The sequence below is a fragment of the Nothobranchius furzeri genome, chromosome 10 (assembly GCF_043380555.1).
Source record: "Nothobranchius furzeri strain GRZ-AD chromosome 10, NfurGRZ-RIMD1, whole genome shotgun sequence".
In the NCBI taxonomy this organism is placed as follows: domain Eukaryota; kingdom Metazoa; phylum Chordata; class Actinopteri; order Cyprinodontiformes; family Nothobranchiidae; genus Nothobranchius; species Nothobranchius furzeri.
Genome location: NC_091750.1, coordinates 62,677,380 through 62,700,062, shown reverse-complemented (window position 1 = coordinate 62,700,062; position 22,683 = coordinate 62,677,380). Strand labels below are relative to the sequence as shown.

General features: G+C 40.6%; 1 protein-coding gene across 2 annotated transcripts; it reads right to left on the bottom strand.

Annotated features, from left to right (window-relative positions):
- Window positions 1-238: 238 nt before the first annotated feature.
- On the bottom strand, window positions 239-14,976 carry LOC107386935 (UDP-glucuronosyltransferase 1-2). Of its 2 annotated transcripts, XM_070555875.1 has the most exons (5): window positions 14,825-14,976; window positions 5,847-5,905; window positions 5,437-5,735; window positions 4,643-5,356; window positions 239-1,302 (listed from the first exon to the last, which is right to left on the bottom strand). In XM_070555875.1, exons 3-5 carry the CDS (start codon window positions 5,728-5,730, stop codon window positions 718-720), a joined length of 1,593 nt encoding a protein of 530 aa, XP_070411976.1. In that variant the 5' UTR covers window positions 5,731-5,735; window positions 5,847-5,905; window positions 14,825-14,976; the 3' UTR covers window positions 239-717. The 2 variants fall into 2 exon arrangements, with proteins under 2 accessions (XP_070411976.1, XP_070411975.1); XM_070555874.1 differs by lacking the exon at window positions 14,825-14,976 and having other exon boundaries at window positions 5,847-5,981.
- Between the last annotated feature and the right edge of the window lie 7,707 nt (window positions 14,977-22,683).

The following is a 22,683-nucleotide window of genomic DNA, read 5'->3' as shown; positions in this document are numbered from 1 at the left end:
ATGTTTTAAAGACTCTAGCAGCTGTATTCTTAATAAGCTGCAGTTGCTTCACAGCATTTCTGGGAAGACCAGACAAAAGACCATTGCAATTTATGTTTTTAGTTATTGTCATGGCAGTAATCTGAAACAGATAACACAAAAAGTTGTCCAAAATGCATGTTTTTAAAGATTTGAAATACATTCTGACTCCAGCAGAGTTTCTCTGTGACCGTGACATCAACAACTCACAATACTGAAAAGCACAACATGCATGTAATTCTCCGTTCCTACAGTTCATAGGGCCAAACGTTAGGCTCGTGTGACACTTGTATCCCCAACATGCAGGGCAGTTGCACAATGTGACCACCTCACTCACAGTAGGACCCTGTCACATTGTTGATAAGGTCGTCAAATGTGTTAACAAAGCATCGATTGTGTCTGGTCACATCTACTCATTATTGTGATAGAATATCAGTTAACATTATTGCTCCATTCCTGCCGCACTTGATGCAATCTTTTAATCATTCTTGATGTGCATTCTCTTTAGAAACCAAATCATGTTTACATCAATTGCTAGACTGCAAATTACATTCAAATCTGAAAATTCCTTGTTCCAATTTTTTAAGTTTTTGTGAGGAGTGTATTTATAAAACTGACCTACTTCTTGACCAACACTATACACATACGCATACTTTTAAAATTTGGTCTAAACCTTGTGTGGCCAAATTTAAAATTAGGTCAGTTTTGTTTACATTTTGTGTTCCTTTTTCCTCTGCAACAAAAAAATCGAAGGACAGCAAAGACAGACAGAAAGGCTACAGATACTGTGGTAATCAACAACAATAACACATCTAAACATAAATATGAGAACCAGGGCATCTTATAGGCATCAGTACGCAGGTGTGCAGCCCCTTTGTTGCGCATCACATACTCTACCCAGAAGATGGCCTTGTCCATGGGAGTCACTGGCTGATCTTTGTGTAGACGTGACAGTCGTTGCATGTTCTGCTTATAACTACTGTTGTTGAGAATGTCCTTAATACTTTCTTCAAATGTATCTCTATTAATATCACCTAGCAGGATGATCTTTCCACCTCCTCTTTCCTGCAGACGCAGAAGGTTGTCAAACTGGTCAAAGAACAGGGGGATACCAAGAACAGGGACTCCGTGGTAAATGGCCTCCTGGACCCCATTTGTTCCTCCATGAGCTACAAAGGCTTTGATCTGAGGGTGACCCAGAAGGTCTTTCTGTGGCACCCAGTTCACAATCAGGGTATTGTTGCCCAGGGTAGAGGGTCGCTCCCCTTGGTGCCTCCATATAACCTGAATAGAAAAAGTTAACAGTGGACATCAGTGGAACTCCTGAACTGTCATGACTCCCATCCTTCACCCTCCTCTGCCTCCTCATTCAACCTTCATTCAGCTCACCTGGTCCCTTCACCAAGCTCCTGACAAGCCCTGTTTCCCTGGCAACCAGGATCAACTCCATTCTTCTCACCTGTTCCTGTCATCAGCTTCATCCACTTCACCTGCTCCTGACTCCTCAGCTCATCTCACACACCTGCTTCCCCTGCTATAAAAGAACCATCCTGCTATCCAGTCTCTGCCAGATTATTGAAAACATTTGCCAGGAAATTCTCCAGCTACCCACCCTGCCTGACCTCTGCCTCCAGACCTCGTTTTTCTCTTGACCCCTGCCTTGTACTCTGCCTGCCATTTTGGCCTTCGCCTGTCTCCGACTCTGTCTCCAGCCTCGCCCATCTGGTAACTCCACCAAAAATAGACGTTTTTTGTATACTTTCATTGTGTTTGGCGTCTTCACGGGTCTTCCTAGTTCAGCTCATGACAGAATAATCTGGCCAAAAGTCTGACCCGACACCGACACAGCACTTGGGAGTATTTATTTATTTTTCTTCATACCTGTCAAGGAATATCTCACGCTCCTGGAATTCATGGAACTAGAGAAGGAGCAGGAGTCACCGTTCTGGGGATCGCGGCTGGCCATCTGGCCACTGCCACACAGAGGTTCCACTCCTTCGTCCAGGCCTGCTGCGGCCGTCGTGCACAGCGGGTTTCTGACAACGCAACAGTGGCAGTCCCGGAGACCTTCTACTAGTTCATGGCCTTCACAGACGCAAGGTTTTGCAGCTACGCCGCTCAAGCCTCAAGTCCCTCCGTCCCGTCCACGTCCAGTGGTGGTCCCAGGAGGCGCACCGCGTCCACGTCCAGCGGTGGTCCCAGGGGGTGCACCGTGTCCACGTCCCGCGGTGGTCCCAGGAGACGCACCGCGTCCACGTCCAACGGTGGTCCCAGGAGTCTCACCGCATCCACGCTCAGTGGGGTTCCTACTTCCGCCTTTTGAAGAGGCTCCGCCTGCGCCAGTCCAGTGGTGGTTCCAGGGGTTGCATCGCAACCACATCCAACGGTGGTCCCAGGGGGCGCATCGCATCCACTTCCAGCGGTGGTCCCAGGATCCTCACCACATCCATGTCCAGCAGGGGTCCCACCTCCGTCTGTCCGAGAGGCTCCGTCTGTCCTGCTCCAGCGGTGGTACCGAGGGTCGCTTCGCATCCTGTCCCGGCGGTGGTCTCGAGGGTCGCTTCGCATCCTGTCCCGGCGGTGGTCCCGGAGGTCGCACCACATCCTGTCCTGGAGGTCGCACCGCATCATGTCCCGGCGGTGGTCCCGGAGGTCGCACCGCATCCTGTCCCGGCGGTGGTCCCGGAGGTCGCACCGCATCCTGCTTTGGTGGTGGTCCAAAAGGATGCATCGCATCCTGCTTTGGCAGTGGTCCAAAAGGATGAGTCGCATCCTGCTTTGGCGGTGGTCCTGGAGGACGCACCGCATCCTGCTTCGGCGGCGGTCCAAGAGGACGCATCGCATCCTGCTTCGGCGGCGGTCCAAGAGGACGCATCGCATCCTGCTTCGGCGGCGGTCCAAGAGGACGCATCGCATCCTGCTTCGGCGGCGGTCCGGGAGGACGCATCGCATCCTGCTTCGGCGGCGGTCCGGGAGGACGCATCGCATCCTGCTTCGGCGGCGGTCCGGGAGGACGCACAGGCTCCGGTCCAGCCCTCCAAGAGGCTCCGATCCTTCCTGTTCCCGAGTCGGAGGTTCCTGTTCGAGTTGACGTCCACGTCTCAAGTCTCGACGTCCCCAGTGTTCCTGTCTCCAGAGTCCCCTCAAGTGCTCCAGTCTCCAGAGTCTCAAGTCTCAAGTGTTCCAGTCTCAAGTGTTCCGGCCTCAAGTGTCTACGTCCCCAGCGTTCCAGTCTCAAGAGCCCCACCAGTCACAGAGTCTACGTCCCCACCAGTCACAGAGTCTACGTCCCCTCAGTCTCTAGTGTCCCCTCTTAATCTAAGCCCAGTGTCCCCTCTTAGTCGTCATCCTCTAGTGTCCCCTCTTAGTCTAAGCCCAGTGTCCCCTCTTAGTCTGAGCCCAGTGTCCCCTCTTAGTCCTCGTCCTCCTCTGGTGTTCCCCCTTAGTCGTCCTCCTCTAGTGTCCCCTCAGTGCCTTAGCCCAGAGTCCCCTCTTAGTCCTCGTCCTCCTCTGGTGTTCCCCCTTAGTCGTCCTCCTCTAGTGTCCCCTCAGTGCCTTAGTCCCCTCGTAGTCATAGTCCAGAGTTCCCTCTGTCCCCTCAGTCTCCAGAGTCCCCTCGTAGTCCAGTGTCCCCTCTTAGTCCTAGTCCAGTGTCCCCTCTGTCCCCTCAGTCTCCAGAGTTCCCTCTAAGTCCAGTGCCCCCTCTGTCCCCTCAGTCTCCAGAGTTCCCTCTTAGTCGTAGTCCAGTGTCCCCTCTTAGTCTTAGTCCAGAGTCCCCTCTTAGTCCTCATTCTCCAGTGTCCTCTATCCCCTGACCCCCGCAGTCCCGGCTCCTGGTTCCCCGTCACCGGCCCCCCAGACTCCCGCTGTCCCGGCTCCTGGTTCCCCATCGCCGGCCCCCCAGACTCTTCTGGCCCTCCTTCCTGGTCCCCCTCCTCCTGCCCTGCTCTGGCCCTCCCTCCTGGTCCCCCTCCTACCGCCCTGCTCTGGTTTCCTGTGGGCGTCTTGAATCCGCCCTTGGGGGGGGGGGGGGGGGGGGGGGGGGTTCTGTCATGACTCCCATCCTTTACCCTCTGCCTCCTCATTCAACCTTCAGTCAGCTCACCTGGTCCCTTCACCAAGCTCCTGACAAGCCCTGTTCCCCTGGCAACCACAATCAATTCCATTCCTCTCACCTGTTCCTGTCATCAGCTTCATCCACTTCACCTGCTCCTGACTCCTCAGCTCATCTCACACACCTGCTTCCCCTGCTATAAAAGAACCATCCTGCTATCCAGTCTCTGCCAGATTATTGAAAACATTTGCCAGTAAATTCTCCAGCCATCCACCCTGCCTGATCTCTGCCTCCGGACCTCGTTTTTTCTCCTGACCCCTGCCTTGTACTCTGCCTGCCATTATGACCTTTGCCTGTCTCCGACTCTGTCTCCAGCCTCGCCCATCTGGTAACTCCACCAAAAATAAAGACGTTTTTTATATACTTTCATTGTGTTTGGCGTCTTCATGGGTCTTCCTAGTTCAGCTCATGACATAAACCATATTTAATAAAGGTTTTATGTATTACGAGACAAGTTTGTGTCTCAACAAACTACATAAAATAAAATATGAATTATGCATAATCTTTTACCTTTTGAGGCATCTTGGCAAAAACACTGGCTATGGCATCTGTGATGTCGTTGGGCAATTTTTTAACCCAAGTCCCCAGACTCATGATGATGACTCCATGCTCTCCGGCACTCTGAACAAAGTCCTCCAAGTCTGCTGGAAGAGGCTGGGCAGGCTTGCACTGGAACCCTCCGATATAAACAGCATTTGGCATCGTTGGCCGAGGGAAGTCAAACACAAAATCTGACCTGAACAGCCAGATGTCGGCTTCCTGAAGCAGCGACACGATGTTGCATCCACCTTCAATGTATTTATCACACATGGCACCATAAATGGGCTGCAACAAGAGTGTCTCTTGAAAAAAAATGATGCCATGAAAGAACAGATTTTTGACCCTCTGAATGAAATCCATTTTGTCCGTTAAACCAGATCCTGGTACCGGGATGTAAGAGAATGGGGAGGGAGCCAACACAAAGTGGCCTTCCCCACTGGTGATCCAGCGGACATTGAGGACTACTGGCAGCTTGAGATATTTAGCTAACACAACCCCTGGTGCTATCCCTGGATCAGTGAGAACAAGATCATAGTGGGATTCTTTTAGGCTTTTGATCAATTTTGGGTTCTCAAAGACTTCCATCATAGCATCACACCAAAGTGAATGTCCATTAGCTATCATTGAAAGTAAGCTTTTGGTGAGTTTGAAGAAAGTAATCAGTGATGTCCCTTCTCTATGTGCCTGAAACATAAAAACAATAATAAATCACATCTTACATACATAGATAATATATTATGCCACATGCATCATGAATTCCATACCTTTATTTGTTCTTCTAAGAATTCATCAAAGAAGTCCTCCACGTCTTTTTTCATTTCAACTGTAATAGACGTGTAAATAGGTGATTTTTCTGGGATGTACACACTAGAGGAAACTCTGATCACAGTGATGTTGTGTCCTCTTGCATGAAGTTCTTCTAGGAGAATTTTCATATTGATCCAATGGCTGCCATCCACTGGATACACCAGAATGTTTCCTCCATCACAGTGTGGTGAGAAGAGAATGTGACATAAGCTAAAGAATGCAAATACCACAGACACACGGTGCAAAGGCATGGCTCCTGGAAGAACAGACAGAAACACAGTCGGTTTTTTTTATGTTTTAGAAAATATACAGAGAAGCTTGCACAAGTATGCATTAGTTAATATTTTCATTTTATTGTTTCACTCACGTGTTTTCAGATGTGGCAACAGTTGGTCTGTACAGACTGACAGCTCAGTCAACGGATGCCTGCAAAAAATGGCAAAAAAACTGGTGGTGAGTTCTTCTATCTGCAATTCAAATTTAAAATCCTTCTCAGCTAGCAGCAGCTAGAGCTGGTTTTAAGGGAACTGAAATAGCATTTGCCTGTTATTTCCTGTTCAACAAAGCAGCGTTTATGTAATACAAACCTTTGAACTCTTTTATTGTTGTAGGAGGGGCTTTGGTAAGGCTGGGGCTCAAATGATTAATAACTTGTTGCACGTTTAAATGCCTATTTTAAGCAATACTTATATTAAATGACTAAATATAGTTTGTGAAATGTGAGACTATTATATAGGATCCAACTCAATGATATTCCAATTACTGTTTTCATGTGAAGTCAGTTTTTCTTCTTTTATTTTTGCAAGACTTCAAAATCAAGTGGAAGCAAACAATCAAGGTTTAAAGGGAAACTATGCAGTTTTCGCTTGCGTTTAGCACCCCCTAGAGTTTGTTATTAATTCACAATTGCAAAGCCAAGAGTGAAACCTATCTCCTCGCTGTGCGTTCGTCTTTTAAACACCTTAATCTAACTACTGAAATGTCTACTCAGCCTTGATTAGTGTCTAAAGAAGCGGTTCATCACTAAATCACACAAATCAGATGTGTATATGATCTAAAACATGCAGGAAACGTGCTGGGCAGACTGCAGCACCAGGAATGTTAGCTCCACATTACTAAGACTAAAGTGGAACCTAACATGTAGCAGCCTGCCAACTCTTTATTTGCAAGTCCAGTATTCTGGCCACAGGGGGTGGTGGTAGGGCTCTGAGTGACATTTCGTTAACCCTGTAAAGGGTCATTTTAGCACATACTAGCTCACGAAAATGATTTAAATATATGAATAAGTTTCATAGCAGGCCTTTGAAATTATAGTTGAATGATTGTTTATGGTTAATAACATCTGGCTTTCATTTGTCATTTCTGTAGTAAGTACTCTGCATGGTGTTCTAGTGAAATATTTATTTTAATGTCAAAAAACTTTTAACATACCCTTATTTCAGTATCTCTGCATACTTAAACCAAGCAAGACACTCTCATGCAACCCTTCTCACATTAAACAGAGGCGATTGTGAAATGGTGGTTTCTGGAAGCCCCTGCACTGCATCACTTCACCACAGTCATTCATGAGCACCAATCAAAACAAACCCTTCCACAGTACAAGTAACAGATATTTGGTTTCAATGCCAAAATGCTCGCTTGCATTTGAGAACTTGGATCAGTAAGAAACAGAAATCTGTTAGAGCTTCTTACCTGTTAAATATTTGAATAGTAAAACCACACTATGGGCCAAATAAAAGACATTAAAGGTACTGTCTGAATTTTTTTTCTGGGACATTTATTTTCCATACTGCTTGAAATGCCCTCAACATACTGGTGGCAACCAATAAATTTATTGTTTTGTCAAATTACATTACTATTTTTAATCTCGTCTGAAACATACAATTAGGTAAAAACCTATTTTGTATATTCATTCTGTGTTTCTTCTGATTGTATTCTTAGGTTCTTTTTCTAACACAGGAAAGTTTGTTTTTTTTACCTTGCTGAATGTTTCGACCACTCCTGCAGTCTTCATCAGCACTAGCCACTGCGCTAGCGGCTATATTGGGGCTATATTTAGGGTTAGACACTCCACTGAAACAGCTCTTTGTTTCTTCATAGAGCAGGTCAAGGGTCTATTAGATACAAATCCATGTGTGAGAGCAGTATTATTGGATTTAAAGAAGGCCTTTGATACTGTAAACCATGAAATTTTATTGAACAAACTCAAGTGAATGCATTCAGTGGTTTAGATCATATCTCAACAACAGAACACAATGTGTAACTGTGAACGGTGTCAGATCTGTCTCTGTTACTTGTAAGGTTGGAGTTCCACAAGGATCGATTTTGGGACCAATACTATTTTCTATTTACATAAATAACTTACCAACTGTATGCCCTGGACTTAACGCGGTTATGTACGCTGATGATGCTGTGATTTTTGTTCAGGGTAAGAACAAGAAAATTGTTGCAGAAATGCTTACAAATGCCATGTCCAAAATCCAAACCTGGCTAAGGGAACACTGTCTGTCACTGAAATCACACAAAAAAAACTGTGTGCATGATGTTTACAAAAAAACTAAAATCTGCTCTGGTTAAGAAAAGAAAAGCATGGTCTGGGTCTTCAGTGTTCCTGGAAGCTGAGGAATTGGAGTTGGTCACAAATTATAAATATCTTTGTGTCACCTTGGACTGCAACCTTACATTGAAAAAACAAATCGAACAAGTAATTAAACCTCTAAATTGTAATCTGTGTAATTTTAAAGAAATAAGACCTTTGATGTCAAATGAAGCAGCTAAACTGTATCTTAACAGTATGATTTTATCCCACATTGAATATTGTTCCACAACATGGCCATTTACCAGTGACTCTGCATTAAAACCAACTAAACAAATCTTTTAAAAAGCAATAAAGACGTTAGACCAAAAACCACCATCCTATCACATTTGCAAGATTTTAGTAAACCATAACGTCTTAACCTTTAATGATTTTATGACTTTTAAAAACTACTGTCCCATTTACAAATCGCTGACAGGAACGCACCGGCACAAATACTGGAATACTTTAAAAGGCAAAAAAGTACCAGAGATACCTGATCGACCTCTCGGGGGGACTGCCAGGTTAAATTTAGTACATTTGCACAGAATACTTTATCATTTACGGGATGCAGTGAGTGGAATAAGTTGCCGGTTAATATGAGACAGCCCTTTCTTCCATACTTTCAAAAGTCAGTAAAAAACATGCTACTTCGAAATCGGCAATGCAAACATTAATCATCTGGTTTTATCGATACTTGTTCTTGTCGTTTTATCCTTGCACGTAAGGGGAATATAATGAGTTATGTTATTCACATATTTTAGCTATCCTTGTTTTTTTTTATTCTCATGGTATTTTGTATGTTTTTTTACCTTGTTTTAAATTGTAATGTCTGTGCTTTATGTACATGGGACTACGAATGGAAACTAGTTTTGCTAATTCTGGTATATTTACATCTTGTACGTTCATTAATATATGTTGTCCCATTGAAATAAATAAATTCAAATTTAAATATGTATAAACCTCATCCAGTCCAGTGCATCTCTCCCTTCTAAATTATTGGTTCATAACTAAGGGGCAAACTCCACTTGCCAAAGGCTGAATGAGGCTCTGTGTGTGTGTGTGTGTGTGTGTGCGTGCGTGCGTGCGTGCGTGCGTGTGTGTGTGTGTGTGTGTGTGTTTTATTGGTGGTGAGGTTTCCCCAGACAGTGGGTGGTAGGGTGCTGAGCTCTTGTGATTCTGAAGTTAAAGCTGTGGTTCACTATAAAACCATTTTCAATGGTTATTTGTGATTATGATCAGTCAGTGTTTTTCATGTAGGATGAACATGAAAATTATCTTCTTTGCATATAGATGGTGAAACTCTAGGATTTCAAAAACCTGACAGCGTGACATGGACTCACCCATCTTGACTCGTGATGGAAAGGGTTAGGTTTAGAGTTTAGCATCCAGGAAACAGCAGAGAACGTATTAGTTAGGAGAAGCTAACCGTTAGCATTAGCAACTCCACAATATGGCAGAACTCCTTCAGGCTTGTGTTATTTGTGGAAATGAAACATCAACATTGCAAAGTAAATGGCATCAGTGATAACCAGCGTCAGTGATAAAGTTGCATTTCTATTAGCCAATCAAAGGTGAGATATACAAATATCAGGAAGTAAGACTCCAAATCCTGCTGTGTGAAGCTCTCCTCTAATTTGGCAATATTTTAGATCCTGATACAGGCACACCAGGGCTTTATGTACCCGGAGAAAAACTTACAAGGCATTCATTCCTACTAGAGACTACTGCAAACGTATTGATGAACCACACCTTTAGGAATAAACAAAGAAAGCTAAAAACGGACCAGTTTTTCAACATAAATACACCACATGCTATATATGCTAGCTTACTGAATGTAAAATGCTAGATCAGCAGAGCTGTGTCTGTGTAGCAAGCCAGTGTTGCACCATTTTCTGCAACCATCAGATTCTGTGGCCCTAACAGGGAGTCCTAGCTTGATTGACTTTTTCCAAGAACAAATAGTCACCTTTAGGGATATTATTGACGAGCTTGAAGAAAGTGATCAATTAAGTGTATCCTATGCATCAGTTTCCTCCATCACAATGGAATGTGAGATAAATGTGTTGCAACTACAAATTTCCCCCACAAATGGCACATTCTATGACACAAATCTTAAAATGCAAGTTAGAAAAAAAAAACACTCAGTAGGTACATCAAAAGGCATAATAGTTATTGGCTCCTGTGTTAAATAGACAGCATGCATAAGTTGACCTATGCAGCTACAGGCTATTTACATTCACACACTGATAAATGAGGGTGCAGCTTTATTATCCTGAAGTTCACTCTACTTATAATAAAGTGAGGCAACATTAGTTCAGTTTGACAGAGTGCATCGCAAATGAATGAAGGCCATTTTTCTCTGTAGGTCACACATGGTACATGTTGCTGTTCTCTGATTTGCAAACAACAAAGCTGATATTTTGTATAAATATATGTTACATCACGTGTGTTTAACTAGATTTATAATGTGCTTCTTAATTTAAGTAACTAAAACAAATTTTATTCCATCTCAATGAAGCAAAAAAGATGTTTGACACTTGTCTAATGAAGCCACATTTCAACCAAGAAGGTCATCATTAACATCCTGTTCATTTTAAATTAATTACGCAGACCGTACTTCATTTGTAGGGTGCAAAGTTTGGTGTTTTTGATGATCCGAGTCGTGATATCTGGTAAAAGACTTTGTTGAAAGTATTTTTTCCTTAACTGCTAATTAACTAAGTCCTGTTTCATTTATTATCTTTATGAAAACGTGAAGAGCAGACGACATTTTTTTAAATCAGAAACTCAAACCATGACAGTTTAGATGAATAACACTTCAGAGAGAGAATGTTTGATTTGGTGTTGGACTGCCACTTTTTTACTTTTCCTTGGTGCTTTGAATACAGAAAAGAATGTGTGTGTGTGTGTGTGTGTGTGCGTGCGTGCGTGCGTGCATGGAGGGGGATCTTTGAAAAATGACTGACTGTGCACACTTAAGGTACGATCCATCAGATTGAACTGGCACCACAGTTGGCGTCAAAAGATCACATTCCAGTTTTCTCCTTTTCATCACCTGTGCAGGTATACACTTGTCAGATGACTCTCATTTAGTGTGTGTGTGTGTGTGTGTGTGTGTGTGTGTGTGTGTGTGTGTGTGTGTGTGTGTGTGTGTGTGTGTGTGTGTGTGTGTGTGTGTGTGTGTGTCTAAAAGAAAGAATTTTTTACTTTCTTAGAAATCCATTATTTCAGTGTGTTTACATGTAGCTGAAGGTAATTAGAATATAAATGAGATCATCCCTGACCACCAAAGGATAAATAACACCTACAGCTGTGTACAGTTTGCTGTAACAATTTTTTACACTGTCATAAAAATGTTTTTCTTAGCTGTTTTCAAAAAATTGCTAATTGAAACCATCTTTGTCTATATAATCTGTTTTAGAATGACCTTATGTAACCACTTCCTCTCTCCTCTTACCACTCAGGGTCCCTGCTCACTACATGGACTGATTACCTGTTAGTGTAGTGAAATTCAGTAAGTACAGTGATCCCTCGCTACTTCGCGGTTCGTTTATCACGGATTCATGACTTCGCGGATTTTTTCTTTGGAGCCTTATTCAAGGGAAATTCGCCGATTGGCGTTATTTTTCACCGATTTGCGGTATTTTTCTATGCGAAATATCAAGAAATTCCTGGGGTTTTTTTCATCAATTTCATCATAAAATGCACTTTTTGTAATAAAACTATAAAAAAATCAAGTAAAAAATTTTTTCTTGACTTTTACCCACAAAAAGAGAATGTGATCATACGATAATTCAATATAGTACTGTACTGTAAATATGGTGTCCCTACTTTGCGGATTTTCACCTATCGCGGCCAGGTCTGGAACGCATCTACCGCGATAAACGAGGGATCACTGTAATAAGGGTTTTTTAATTGGTATGAGAGTTGAGAGAGTAACACTTATGAGCGCTGCCACATGTAATCGTATATTAGTCAAGACAATAGACAACAAGGAAATGATCATCACCAGGGGCGGGGTTAGGCCCGGCTACTTGGGCTCAAGCCCCGAATGTTTTATGAAAAGCCCCAGATCTAAAACGTGGAAGTAACATGCAGTACCAAAGTCCAACAGAGAGGGAGCAGCTGGCAGTAGTTTGTATACAGCCTGCCTGAGCCTCCACCACTGAAAAAGAAGCCCTTCAGCAGCCGGCTTCTTCTACACTCTCTGCCTGAAACGCATGAGTGAAGATGGACATAAGGACGTTTTTTAGACAAAAAGTACAACGACAGAACCCCAGCTTTGATGAGACTGGTGTTGACTCAGGTTTGTAAGTCTTATTTGAAAATATTTGTTGTGCTGCTGGTTTGCCTAAAGTTAGCTTACTATCAGGTAAAGTTGTTGGAGAAAGAAAGGGAATATTTACTATCATCTCACACTAAACATTAACAGGAACAATACTCTGCCCTGAATATGCTTAATATGTAGCTTCAGATTAAAAATTATGTGGTACAAGACAAATATATATGATGTTGACTAGTGTGTGTCACGTGTGTGTGCGTGCGCGCACGTGTGTGTGTGTGTGTGTGTGTGTGTGTGTGTGTGTGTGTGTTAAGCCACGGATCTTCTTCAGTCCTAAATCCGCCCCTGATCATCAAAGGAAATTAAACAAAATACTTTGTGTCTGATGGGACTAAAATATTAAATAAAACTGTGTTTGACATTTATCTTGATCTGGGAGTTTATCAGGGAGAAAGCAATTGTAGAAAATCACACACCATCTTCTTCAATCAAATAACAAACAGATGCAATGACCAGATATCCAGAGTTTCATATTTTACAGAAAAAGCTCGCAGAATGAACGAGTAAACAAAAGTTTGGTTTCTTTCCACCTTAGTTCAAAGACACGTGTCTTTCTTTGACTTAGGATTTGAAGATTTACTTTTTAGTGGGCCACAATAGATCTTTACGTCGAATAAATGTCCTGCTCTACTCCAGCTCAGAAATGCTGATCTCAATTTTTTCAAAATCATTCTAACAATAAAAAAAATTAAAACTCAAAAGCATTTTCTTCTTTTGAGTAATCCAATTCCAAATGATTCAGCACAGTGCCATGTGTACTAAATCGGACGTCACTAGGATTGAGATATAGGGGGGGCTTAGCCCCAGGAGCTTGGCCTTGAACATTTTTTTCACATCCTGCAAAAACTTTGTCAATTAATTCATTATCTGAAGAACATTTAACAAAACCTATTATTTCATCACTTTCTTTTCCTTTCCTACCTTTGTGCATTTTCTCTCTTCTTTTTATAAATAATAACACTTAATCAGTTCATTGGTCGGGTCTATGTTGAAGAAAGATTTTATATAAGTCCATTAAAAATTAGATATGTTATATTTCCAAATAAAGCTATTCATTTCAGTCTACTGCACTTAACATGGGGAAATGTTGCAGTCATTTGTTTAATTACAACTTGCTTAATTATAAATGTTACTGAAATATGACAAAGAACAAATGAATAATTGTCAAACTTGTATTCTGCCAAATGAGTGTGCAGTTGACAGTTTTAATATATGAATAACACTGATATGATATGGAATAAAGGAGTATGTAATTAACAATTACAAGACAAAATAACAGTATATATAAAAATTAGGGCTGGGACTTGATTAAAATTTTTAATCTAATTAATTAGAGGCTTTGTAATTAATTAATCTAAATTAATCGCATTGTAATTGTTCAGGAAAATGTGCTCTCAAAGCAAAACTTAATTAAAATTATGAGACAGAGAATTAAACATTAAGACATAGTTATTACTGTAAAACTAAAGCTTTTAATAAAAAATGCATTTTAATTAATCAAATGTCACTGTGTGATTTGAAACAAGACCCAAATCAACTAAAATTTATTATTACAAATAGAAAACACCTGCAAAGGGTTCCTGAGCCTTTAAATAGTCTGTCTAGTTGAATGACTGAAATAAATTTGACTTTGCACCAGATTCTAATTTTTCCAGTTTCACTTGTTTGTATAATTGGGAGTTTTTATTAGCATTTCTACTCATAATGTAGTAAAAACACATAAATAATAATCCTTCGAAATGACAGTAGAACAGGCACAGATATGATCTAGAACTTAAATATACTAACTTTTAACACCAGAGCAGGCGTGACATATTCTGAGAATGATCAGGAACACTAACTGGTTCCAGTTGGATGACTGGAGGATGATGGGATGATAAAAGATCATGGCGAGGAAATAATGATCTGATGAACAGGTGAGCGGACCTTCCTTACATGGGAAGTCCTGCTGTCTCAGGGATGCTGCAGACCCGCAGATTCTCACCTGCAGCAGCGAATCTGGTGTGATCTCCAGCCTGATCATAACTTTCTCGTTCCTCGCTGCCCCTGATACACGTAAGCATCCGCCCCTCAGCTGATGACAGCTTCAACACACCTCGCTGCTTAATGATAGTAATGCATGCGATGATGTTTAGACAGAGACTCGTCTCAGAAACGTATAACTCCCCGACAGAATTGTTTAGAAAATCATCAGAAAAGTTTCAGAGTGTTTCTGTTTTAACTTAAACTTCTGTTTTTAACTTTAAGACATGTTGTTTGTGATTGTTTACAGAGTAGTGAGAACACGGAGCGTTCTCCCAGCGGCAGCCAGGTGCCTCTCGTGTGTCTGACTACTTTCATAAACTACTGTTAGGGCAAAGGATTATTCTGTCTGGTGCTTTCAGCGCTGCACAGATGTTACGTAAATGTTAAAAATATAGCTTACCACAACTTTTGTAAAGTTTCTTGTGCCACCGGACGGGCAGCTGCAGCAGAGACGATCTCTGAAAAATGTCCGTGACACGGACTCCGTTGTTGTCTGGAAGTTTTTTTTTTTTCAAGTTAAGAAAAGAGGCGGACGTGTTTCCTAAATCCTGCATCAGTCCAAGCAAGGCAACTTCTTTCCGTTTTTATTCCGTTAGTAGCCATTACCACTGTGCATTGTTGTGTGCGTCAGTAATATTCTGTCTACGAGGAAGTCGTGCAATGACAAAGGTTCCGCCGTGCTCGAAATGCAAGCTGCGATTAAATGCGTGGAATTTTTTTAACGTGTCGTTTTTTTCTAATTAATCATAATTAACGCGTTAAAATCCCAGCCCTAAAAAAACTCAAAATGATAGGGGGGCTTGTGATTATTTTAGGGGGGCTTCAGCCCCCCTAAAACGGACCTAACGTCAGCGGGTTAGTTTATTCTTTCTTGGTGAACATGCGGAACGTCATTGTACGTTTAGATTTCCTGGAGAACAAATTCACATCTACATGTGCGGAGCATCGTATCCGATTGGTTTGATGATAAACACCAAGGTCGTCTCTGCTTTGTTCTGACATCTGACGCTTTTAATCATGCAAGTAAACTAATCTTTTCATAAGTAAAAGATGAAGAGGTTCCAGATTGGACCAGCTTGTAAAAGAGCAGTTAGGTCACTGCAAAAAAGTATTGCACAGAATTTGTGTTTAAATATCCAACTAATCAAAAACAGTCTAGTGGCAGCGGGGCAAATCCAGGATTCATGGTGGATGATCAAAACTTCTATCAGATTCAGAAAAGTTTGACAGAGGTATGAACTGGAAATGTGGCTGGGAGGCACAACAGCTGATTTTCCTAATTATAATAATTAGAAGAAAATTGACAGTTTATGTTGTTGACTGTGTTTATTTGACTTTGCAACCACAGAACATAAAAAAAGAGAATTTTTGTGGTTTTCTTTCTCAGATTTGACTGTCTGCATTGATAAGGAGCTGCACCAAATATTTTTAAAAACAGCAAAAGGGCTCTGCAACAACGGATCGATAAAGTCGATAAAAATCGATGAAGAAATGTGTTGGCAAATAAATAATAAATAGTTGAGACCCCGTCCAATTCATCCCTAAAAACTAGGGATTCAACAATGCCACTTTTTTCCAAACCGATACGATACCGATACTTGGATCTGTGTACACGCCGATACCGATACTTCTACCACACAAAAATAATGCAATGAACTGGGATACCGGTTTGATTTTCTTCTCTGCTTTCAACAGGAAAATACTGTGAGGTAGATTATATATATATATATATATATATATATATATATATATATATATATAGATAGATAGATAGATAGATAGATAGATAGATATATAGATAGATATATATAAATGATTCCAAAACTAAAATATTACGTGAACAGAAATGACAAGTTACAGTGAAGCCATGCACTTTCAGGCAACTGCATTAGTATCGGTTCCTGGTATGGATTAACTTTTACAGATACCGATACCCTAGCAAAAACTATGGAAAAGTAAATCTAAAAGTAATCTGTACTTTTTAGGCATGGATATTATTTCCGCTACCAGGTGACCTGAAAACCCAAAACACAGTAGAAGTTAGGATCATGATTCATCTGTGACATCATGCAAACAAAGAGATTTACTTGAGCTCTTCACTAAACATGCACTGGAAATTTTAAAAAACTCATTTGTAAATTAACAGGAATCTGAGGATTTAGGGGTAAAGTAGCAGAGATGTGTTTTTCAGAACTCTAAATCAGTGAGGATTAGATATTTGACAGAAGGATTACAGCCCATCTCTGTCCAATGAGGTGGACAACAAATATGGTTCTGATTTAGCCTTTTAGTTATTTTACACTCATAAAATAAATGTACGGTATGTCTTCAGTGATGAACCAGCGGCAGGATTTAAACATTTTACGTTATGTGGCAGAATCTGAACACATTCATAATTATTTTTTTATTCTGTGAGAATGCAAACTTTTAGTGATCAATGCAGGAATGCATTGTAGAGGTCCACTGAGAAACAAATAATACTTGCATGCTCAGTGTAAAACTAATCTTCTTCCCCCATTTAGTTGCTGATAGAAAACACACGGGGAAAGGCTCAGGTTAAAAAAAAGCCACACAGATTTACGTCACGCTATAAATGTGCATTCACGGACCCACTCTTCTTAACTCAGAACCACGCCATGTTGAGAGCAACAGTAGAAGCTAACTGTTAGCATTAGCAACTACACCACAAGGCAGAACTCCTTCAGGCTTCTGTTGTTCATGGAGATAAACATCAACGTTGCCGAGCAAATGGAGTCAGTGGAAGAGTCGTGTTGCTGTTAGCCAATCAGAGGTGAGGTGTTTGCATTTCAAGAATTTTAATGAGTAAGACTACAAATCCAGCCGTTTTCTCCTCGCTACTCCTCCGGCTACCTTCTACTTCATGAAACAGGGGCGCCAGAGCTTTTTTTTTTTCTCAGAAAATATCTCTCAAGCACTGATTCATATTAGAGACCACAGGAGGCTTATTGTAACAAATACAGATGCTAATGTTTTAAAACTGGACATTAGATCAATGAGATTTTTGACAAATCCACCTGGTAATCATTTATGAAGAAACAAACAGTTTTATCCAGAAACTTTTTTTTTTCTCCTTTTTTATATCATACTAAAATCATGCCAGTAAAAACAACACATTTCAAAAGCAGGGCAAAAACCTAAATAAAAAAAAAGTATTTGGTGACCTAAAACAAGCATAACACTAACTCACAGGCGTCCCTAACAATGCTAAAATGTTTCCTGTCAGTTTTCGACAAAAAGTCTACAGAAAACATTTTAACTGAAGCCAAAAATATCTGGCTACAAAGAGGACGAACAGGAAGAGGAAAGGGAAAGTCTAGCCTTAATCATGCCTCATGGGAAGAACTTTTGCTCATTTGCACTCTTCTGTTAAACAATACTTTTGTTGAAACACTTTAGTCACGTAGCTCCTCTAACCAGGGAGAAATAGCTGAATGCCAAATTTAAAATTGAACAGGGCCCAGCTGTCAACATTCATCAAGCCATAAGTCATATGTTGAGTACAGGCAGCTGTTCACATCAGATTGTATGCATTTTGCTCTGCCTTTGCAACTATTTTTTTTATTATATTATAAAATAGAAGGTTTTCTTACATTTCTAACTATGAGTGTTACGTTTTGGAAGTGCATCACTTTGTTTTTGTACGAAACACTGAAATGTTCAAAGTTCAACACAGATGTGAGTAATCATAAAACACCCATTTCCTTTCTTTATCATAACAGACCGTAGTGTCTGATTTGCTCATTATTTACTCATTTTGTTCGTATTTGAACATCAGACTCTTCCCCCCTTTTTGGGGGGCACAGACTTTTTTAAAGGCATACTGTGCAACTTTTTCATGTTTTAAATAATTTTCTTGAGCCAGAGAATTGTCACTCAGAGCCCCACCACCCCCTGTAGCCAGAAAACCACACTTGCAACTTCAGAGTGTAGGTCCGGTCCCTGTTAGTCTTACTAAAGTAGAGCTGGCATGCCTGGTGCAGCAGTCTGCTTCCAGCACGTTTGCTGTAGGTTCTAGATCGTGAACACAGCTGACTTGGTTGACGTAGTGATGAACCGCTCCTGTAGAAACCAATGAAGGCTGAGCAGTTAGATGAAGCTTTTAAAAAGACAAACGTATAGCGAGGAAATAAGTTTCACTATGGTTTTACTAACAAACAGGGGTGCTAAAAGCAATCCCTTTAAATGGCTGCATGGTGGGGTAGTTTGTAGCACTGTTGCTTCACACACTGTAAGAAATTAAATGTTGAATGTACTTAACCAAGTTATAACAACTGGTTCCACTATTTGCTTAACAATAAAGAGTAACATGCATTTACTTTCAACAACAACATATAACAATGTACATTACTCTTTACATTTAAGCAACTAATGAACAAATCGGCAAAACTTGGTTTACTAAATTCTACATTTCACTTCTTATAATGCAGCTAGAAGGTTGCAGGTTGAAAACCCAAACCCAGTATTTATCCAAATACCGAACAGGAAAAAAAAAGATTCCCAGTCTGACAACTACTCATCCACTGTAAAGTATCCCACACAGGATCTGTTTAAACTTGAATTACATCCTGCTACTCCTACCCGCTGTCATCTGCACCACACCATGGCCTCGTTACACATCCAATATATTTTCACATTTCAAACCCTGTCTTGAGTTTTAGAAACGGTCCTACACCAACCTCCAACCACAAACAGCACGACCCACAAAAAACTAAATTGTGCTGATTGTTAAATTATTCTTCAGGCTGTTCACAGATCCTCCCACTCAGCTATGATACTGACCAGCCACATCCCACTGTTTTAATCGGTCCTGACATTTAATATCATTATTTTGTACTGAAAGGGTACTTTCCCCACGCTAAACAATCAGTTTGACCACAGAGGTTAAATTAAAAGAACAGAAGCTGCTTATATAAACCACCACCATTCCCAGAAGGGTTAAAAGTTCAGTTTACAAACTCAACCAGAAGCTTTGCATGTGTTACATTTATGCTTTTTAAAGAGGAACTCCCATTTTGGGGCACAGACTGACACCATTCCTCTGACACTGACCAGACTGAGGAAGTACCAACATTATCTTATCCACAGTGAGTTCCACCACCATTACTCACAGCTAAGAAAATGCTGTCAGCATTACAAACAGACTTACACATCTTGCACTTCTGGGGCTACTAAATAAAGTTAGAACTTACAAAATCAACAACAAAGAAGCAAAAGTGGTTTGTGGTAATAACTGAAAATTATTTTATTCTTTAACAAGGCATTCACAAACATGCTCTACTCTCCTTACAGTGTTTTGTTTAATTTTTTTTCATAACCAAACTATTTTATGTTGTTTTAAAAATGAAAACATTTCATTGTTCAGTAACTCACTGGTTTCCATCAGAACCTACTGAGGACTCTCATGACGCACCCAGTTTGATTTTACAATATGACTCTGTCTGCAGGCAAATGGATCAGCTAACACACTCACACGCAGACATAACCAAACGTTCAGATTGTTCTAACTTCTGTGTTTCCAGAATCTTTTCAATGTGACAATTATGTTGAGAGGTTTAAAGGTCAGGAATTTACAGTTTATCTAACATGTTTGCTTTGGCTTGTCTAGTAGATTCTTTAAAGGATTGGTATGGAACTAGAAGCACGGTTATTTTTCCCTACTGAAATATTCCATTGAGTTATTTACAGTACATCTCCTAAAACACTGAACTGAAAAAAGACAGTCATATCCCTTAAGATAAAATCAAATCAAGGTCATGTCACTTTTGAACTGCTGAAATATTTTATATACACTGTAAAAATCTGATTTGTTACCCTTACTTATAAAAAGAGTGCAAACTGATATTATGACATTTTTCTTGTGAAAGATATAGTAACAGTAAAAGAAAAAAGTCTTTGCCCAAAGGGAGTGGCAAGAAGCCAGTGCTTATTCAATCCCAACTACTTGCCGCACACAATAAAACTACCTCAAATATACAGTGTACAAGCGTACATGGTTATGAAGTTATTTGCACAAAAATCTCTGCAGTTTTAATCTGGACAGTTTCAGCACCTTCCAGAATGAGCCGTTTCAGGGCTTGTTATTGTCCAACGTTGTACCAGGAAGTAGCAATTCATTTTCCAAGTATTATTCGAACCTGAGTCATATCTGTAGTATATCAGGCATCCATCTTAGCCTTTCCTTATCCTTCTCTTCTCTCACATCTTCTCTTATCCTATACTGCCTCTAGTGGTAAACACAACAAGGCTGGGGCTGGCCACGCCCACCCATCACACACTTAATGGAGCTTAAAAGCTCTGATATCTAGAGTAGAGCTGCTGCTCCTCTCTCCTCTGGGTGAGAGGTGGAAATATTTTTAATTCCCTCATTTGTGACGACCCAAACAGTGACTTTGACCAAGTCAATACTTTGCAAGTCACAAGTAAGTCACACGTCTTTCCAGCCAAGTCTCGAGTCAAGTCAAAGTCAACCAAGTCCAAGTCCAGTCCAAAGTCAATGATGTGGAAGTCGAAGTCAAGTCCAAGTTCTTAACTTTGAATTTTCAAGTCGTAATCAAGTCACCTGTCCAACTTCAATTTAATGACAATGATAATAAATAGATTTCAGAAATTAAGCTTCTTAAAGCTTCATTTATTTTCTCAAACAAGCAGAAAGTGCAACTGAAGTTGATTCTAAACAAAGTGTTGCTACATTTAGCAGAACAAGGTCAAACCCAGAATGAAGTTTGATTTATGATTTTTGTCCATGTCGTGCCACTTTTGTACTAAAATATTAAATATGCTTAAGTCATCATCAAGTCAACAGATGCAAGTCGATTCAAGTTGCAAGCCATTGGTATTCAAGTCCAAGTCAAGTCGAAAGTCTTTGTAGATTTAATCAAGTCAAGTCAGAAGTCATTAAAATAATGACGTGAGTCATGTGACTCGAGTCTACACCTCTGCAGGCTTATGTTAGGCACACAAAGAAAATGGATGGATGGCTTTTTCAAGTTTGAAGTGTTTACAGAAACCCACGTGGCAGCACAAAATGATACAAAAGGAGAGTTTTGAAATAAATGCTCCCTTTAAAATATTAAATACATGGGAATAAAATGCAATTTACTATAATGAAGACAAAATACTACAGCGGATGAGAAATGTGAGTACTGAACTAGATTTTTAGTATGTTGTACTGGTTTGTCCTAGTTATACTAAACTTGCATTTTAGTGGTTCCAACTCAAAATTACCCACTCCAGTGTACTTATTATTTTTAGTGTAAACAGTTTCTATCTTTTTCAAAAGTAAAGATAACTAATCAGATTTTACAGTGTACACACACCATTCCATTTTCATACCAGGTTTTCAACTCATCTAAAATCCCCATTGGCCTTAAAGTACATCTTGCTGGTGGAGTAGCATCATGTTACTTATCAGCCGTGCCCTTTGACACAGTGTACTCACCTTTTCCACTGCCGCGCCTTGTTACTGTCAGTGTAAATCTGGCAAAGTGCCAGCTGGCTCTTGGCCAGTCCAATGTACAACCTGCCTCTGCAGTGCTGACAGACACGGTCATAACTCCAGGAGTTCTGAGAAAGCTTGAAAGCTTATTTTTCCCTGGATGATTAAGGACGGACGGCTGTATTGTCATTAAATGTCTCGTAATTTCCCCTGCAGTTCAGGAAAGCTTGAGTCTCTTAAACAAAATGTGATCCTATTTAAAGGACAAGAACGCCACCTTTTCCCTCAGTGGTATTGTAACAGGCTGCAAACTAAACATGTTTTATGACTGTGCAGACTGTAAAAGATCAGTGTGCACTATGAGAAGCATATGCTCTAGATCCAGAATGCATGACTCCCAGCTTTGTTTTCATGGGACTGCCTTGACAGGTAAAAGTTTAATATAAGCTCAGGAATACAACTGAAATCTTTCGATTTTTCTAACAAATATCAGCTTGTTGGAATATTTCTGTATAATTTTAAAAAGCACTGTTTAAGCTGCAGGAGTTAGACCACATGCATTGTTTCTTTATTTTTCCCTTTTGAGTATATCAGCCTGTCCCCAGGCTGACTAAACATGGACCTCTGTGGTAATGTAAAAGCCAGATGAGCAGATGAATATGTTAATATTTGAGGCATGATAATTTAAAACTGAGTACAAATTTGAAACATCTGCACAAATATAATTGGTTTCTTGCACCCAAAAAGGATAGTTCGGCTCTTTTGAAAAGGGCTGTTGTAGAAAGTTAAATGCGTGGAACATT

Excerpts from the sequence above, each read along its gene's own strand:
- LOC107386935 (XM_070555875.1), bottom strand. The coding sequence starts at position 5,730 with ATGCCTTTGCACCGTGTGTCTGTGGTATTTGCATTCTTTAGCTTATGT. Across the intron at positions 5,357-5,436 it reads TCTTAGAAGAACAAATAAAG|GCACATAGAGAAGGGACATC; the intron begins GTATGGAATTCA and ends TTTATGTTTCAG. Across the intron at positions 1,303-4,642 it reads TTGCCAAGATGCCTCAAAAG|GTTATATGGAGGCACCAAGG; the intron begins GTAAAAGATTAT and ends TTTTCTATTCAG.